Source organism: Cryptomeria japonica, chromosome 7 (genome assembly GCF_030272615.1).
Source record: "Cryptomeria japonica chromosome 7, Sugi_1.0, whole genome shotgun sequence".
NCBI lineage: Eukaryota > Viridiplantae > Streptophyta > Pinopsida > Cupressales > Cupressaceae > Cryptomeria > Cryptomeria japonica.
In genome coordinates, this window is record NC_081411.1 from 328,025,759 (window position 1) to 328,030,041 (window position 4,283).

Consider the following 4,283-nt stretch of genomic DNA (forward strand, 5'->3'; position numbering starts at 1 on the left):
TCTAATCTTGCAGGGTTCTTTTCCTGCCTGAGTTTCTCTTTGAGATTTGAGATATATATATTTATATATAATTTCGACATATGAAACAAATTTGACATAGCTTACCATGATGCCCTAAATTTCATTACCCCAGGCTTCCAGAGAGAAAATGAAGAAAACCCTGCACTTACAATTGTTTAGGTGTGATCTTAACCCCATCTAAGAAAATACCGCTTTTACTGAAGCTGGAATTCTCATTTTTCATGTACACATCAATCACTCTTGTCCGGCCGCAGCCATCATCTTCTTTTAAAAAGAATTCGCCAACAATAAACTCAATCCATCCATTCTCTGCATACCTCAGAGGAGTCATCTGCAAACCCTCATGACTTTCAACGGGTTTATCTAAATCATCCAAAAATCGAGCCGAACGTGTCCAATTCCCCTCGGGTGTCTTGAAAGAAAACACAAACGGCGATGGATAAGAATTCGTTCTGCTTTTATCAATCTTAACAATGAAGGCCACTGTGTACTCTGTATTCGAAGACAAGAGTGTACATTCAAATCGCTGATACACCTCGAACCACCACACTTCAACTAACTCGGCTACTTGCCCAAAACTGTGTAAAGCAAAACTACCTTAAAAAAAATTAATGCCCTATTTCATATGCATGATTTAAGAACAGAGTTTCGAATTTTTAGAAAAAGAAAAGGAAAATGGCTGCCTGGTCAATTGCTAACCTGGATTCCTCTGTTTGCACCCACCGCCAATACTTATCCTCGTTACCCCAGATGATGACCAAAGAACGAGCAGACGCCTTCAACCCTATTTTTTCCGTCGATTGATCCAGCCAAACGATCTGTATTGTTTATAAATGTCAAATAAATACCAGTCGATTCTACATAAAGAAAAAACAGAGGAAGAAAGATCGGATTGCTTATGCATATTACCTGTTTTCCCTCTTCTATGAGGATTGAATTGCAAAGGGCGACATAGATTTCTTCTTTTGAAGAACATTTCTTCTGTGTGACGGCCCTGGAAAGGATTTTGTGGTAATGCGGAGGAAGTCTGGTCTCCCACTCGATGTCGGATGCATTTTCATCGAAATTCACATTGTCAGTGGCCATAGAATTTTGACAAACATTCCCCATTTTTGAGATCAGATTACAGGGTCTTTTTTTTCCCTCAAAACTACAGCAGAAGCACAAAAAAGTTTACAGCATTGCGTTAGAAGTAAGCTAAAGTCTGAAACCGGTGAGGGAAAAGACCATATAGCTGTCGCCCATAGAATCTTTATAAGTAGCGTTGTGAACAGTAATATCCTCAAAGGATTGGTCAATAGCATATGGGAGAGGATTGTTTAGTGATAGGATTTTTGTTTTTTTTGGTGAAATAATCTAGGGCCGATGTTGTATATACATGTATTACATATAAAATTTGTTTCATTTCATCACAATAATGATAACATTAATCTAAAGTTTATAGATCATAGTATAATAATATTAATCTAAATTTTTTAAGCTCATATTAAAATTTGAATTTGAATTTAGAAGGTTAAGGTGTGACTTTGAATTATGTCAAGGTCATATGAGAGGTGTTGATTCCCCAAAAAGGGGTTTACACTGCAAGAGGCAGAAATTAAGTTGATTCTTCAGATTATCTATGGAGAAGCCAACTCGAACTATCAATATCTTCAAGAACTTGGACCAACTATGACAAAGATTCTGCAAATCCTTCTACACTTTGGGCTCTGCAAGACTCGGGAGGGTGATCCCTTGGTGAATCTGTAATCTCTGCACCATACTCACAATTTTGACCAAAACTAAGCAGATAATCTCATATAAAGGCTCAACAAAGAGGGAGAATGCTCAAGAATGGTGAATTCTTTAATGATCCTCAACTTATTGGAGCATGAGATGTCCTCAATAAATATAAACATACATGAAATGAAAAGATATTTTGATATTTAGCAAATTATAGTAAGTTGTTGGTGATTTTGAACACAAAACTGACATTAAAGACAATTACAAGTTGTGATCAGTGCCTTACTCCATTGGGTGCCTGAATTTACAAGATGTAAAATGAAAATATGATAGAATTTTGTCTAATAGCATAGGATATAAGATAATATTGTCTTACAATATATCTCATCTGCAATCCCAACCCAAACTACTCTGCATAAGCCCTACCACTCTGCAATTCTACGCAAGCATTTAATCGACCCCTTAGATCGAGGCATGAACAGAAAATACATACACCACAATAGTGCAATGAATGAAAAATACCCTTGATTCTACTCATTCAAAATATGATAGAATTATATACATGAGAAATGGATTTGAATTATATTCTATTGACTTGATCAACTATCTCCTATCACAAAACGATTTACATATAACTCCTTCAAGAACCTGCACAAATCTTGACACTAAATATTTTTCATTGCTCTATAAATGACTTTACAACTTGCTCATTTCACCTAGACTCACTACTGGAACCAATTTTTTTGGACCCTTGTCTCATGGCCTTGAATTCCCTTTTATAGAAAATAAGGGAGCAAACAAGATACTGGCCAGAGGAGACACCTCTCACTCAAAGATGACCGGTTACCCATAATTATGTTACAAAAATATTCCTTACAATCTCCCAAAAATTGTCCACATTAACGTTCATGATGATGTAGAACCAAAATTTCTAATTGCATTTTGGTAGAAACACAAACTCTTTGAGTTATGCCACTATCACCCTTGATGCCTCCAAATGAACCGTGAGATGCATCATTTTGTCCTACAGAGCATTTCCCTTCCCATAAGGGTAACTAGAACCTGACAAGAAGTAAAGTCACCCTCAAACTAGAGGAGAAGCTCCACACTTCATGCCCAGGCTCAATGAAAGTGGAAAAAAGAACTCACAGAGGAACATAATAAAAGGGGAAAGGGTCACAACTTCCATGTTTTTGCAAAGTTGTCTGGTTATTGCCCCCAACCCAGCCTTGTCCTGCTCCTATTCCTCTATGAAATCCTTCCTGAAACCCCATGCCAACTAGTGGCAGGGGAGAAGCAGAGGATGTGTCATGAGGGGCTCCTTCAGATGAGAAATGAATTTCAAGTCTCCACTGACTATCCTCCCAACTTTCAAGGCTCCACTGACTATAAGCATACTCACTTAGAAAAGGGGACTTCCATCCGATATCATAGAGTTCACAGTAATTCATTGCACGATATTTCTCAATCATCATCCTTATCTCTAATGAAACCTCTTCAAAAAATAACAAGGTATCTGTTCTCTTCTACCCACTGAACCACCACCTTGTTGTATTTATAATAAAAAATAACTTAATTTGGAAGTGCTCATTCATGTGAAAAAATCATCATTCTAATCCTTTCTACTCATCCCGCCGGCTATGGACTTGAGAAGTCATGTATATCAAATCCAGGACACCATCACATTTAAGTTATCAGTCCACTTCCTTCTGTCAAGGCTTACCTTACGTGAATGATTTTGTTTTGATCTTATCATTCCTTGACTGCATAATTTCTCTTCAAAATTCCTTTTTGAACACTGAGTCATTATCTTTTGAATTATTCTCAAAGATAGCTGCTTGATTTAACCTTACTATGAAAATCTCTGGCAACACGCATCCTCTGATCTTGTTGACAGGTCCCTAATCATTGCATTGCCAACTTGGAAATCATCCCAATCCCTTTATGCCTCTGAAACTTTGACTTCTCATTGTCGTGGCGATGAGATTTGCTAAAATGACATCTTTGGAATGGGTCTTCTGAAAATTAGTCGACGTCCACGCATCTTGACTTATCTTCATTCATCCCATGTCGACAAGCTTACATTTTGTCTGCCTTTATTTTCCAATGTGGGTGATAAGAAAATGACTTCAATCACCCTTTTGAAATACATTCTGAAGTTCCATTGTAGATTTTATCCAGCCTGGTGTATCACGTGATCACCATTGGTCAACCTGACATTGACCTTCCAATGTGGGAGGTGGGTCCATCAAAATCCTGACTAAGCATCGCCAAGTCACCTTCCAACTTAACTCAGTCAATGGCCCCACTATCGGACTTCTCGGTCCACCTAGGACACATGGCATCATCTCATGTTGTCATGGTCCTTAACCTCCTTGCATCTTCCTTCATGGTACTGCAAGGACAGTTGGATTTTTTCACCCTTTATCTTCTGGCCACAATGACCACCTAACACTGGCCGCTAACCCTTGCGTACCTTTTGGATTCAGATTAAAACATCACTATTTATTTTTTCCATGTGCAGAATTATGCACCTTTAG

At 37.9% G+C, this 4,283-nt stretch overlaps 1 protein-coding gene across 2 annotated transcripts in view; it reads right to left on the minus strand.

Moving 5' to 3' along the window:
• LOC131857077 (F-box protein At2g02240-like) overlaps positions 1-1,283 on the minus strand; it is a 1,376-nt gene extending 93 nt beyond the window's left edge. The window contains exons 1-3 of one of the 2 annotated variants that reach the window (XM_059209126.1): positions 931-1,283; positions 721-839; positions 1-614 (exon numbers count right to left, since the gene is read on the minus strand). The exon at positions 1-614 is cut by the window's left edge and continues 93 nt beyond it. In XM_059209126.1, the coding sequence (XP_059065109.1) occupies positions 167-614; positions 721-839; positions 931-1,131 (768 nt within the window). In that variant the 5' untranslated portion in view covers positions 1,132-1,283 and the 3' untranslated portion in view covers positions 1-166. The remainder of the gene's footprint in view (positions 615-720; positions 840-930) is intronic. The other variant, XM_059209127.1, reaches the window with a different exon arrangement.
• Positions 1,284-4,283: the final 3,000 nt, after the last annotated feature.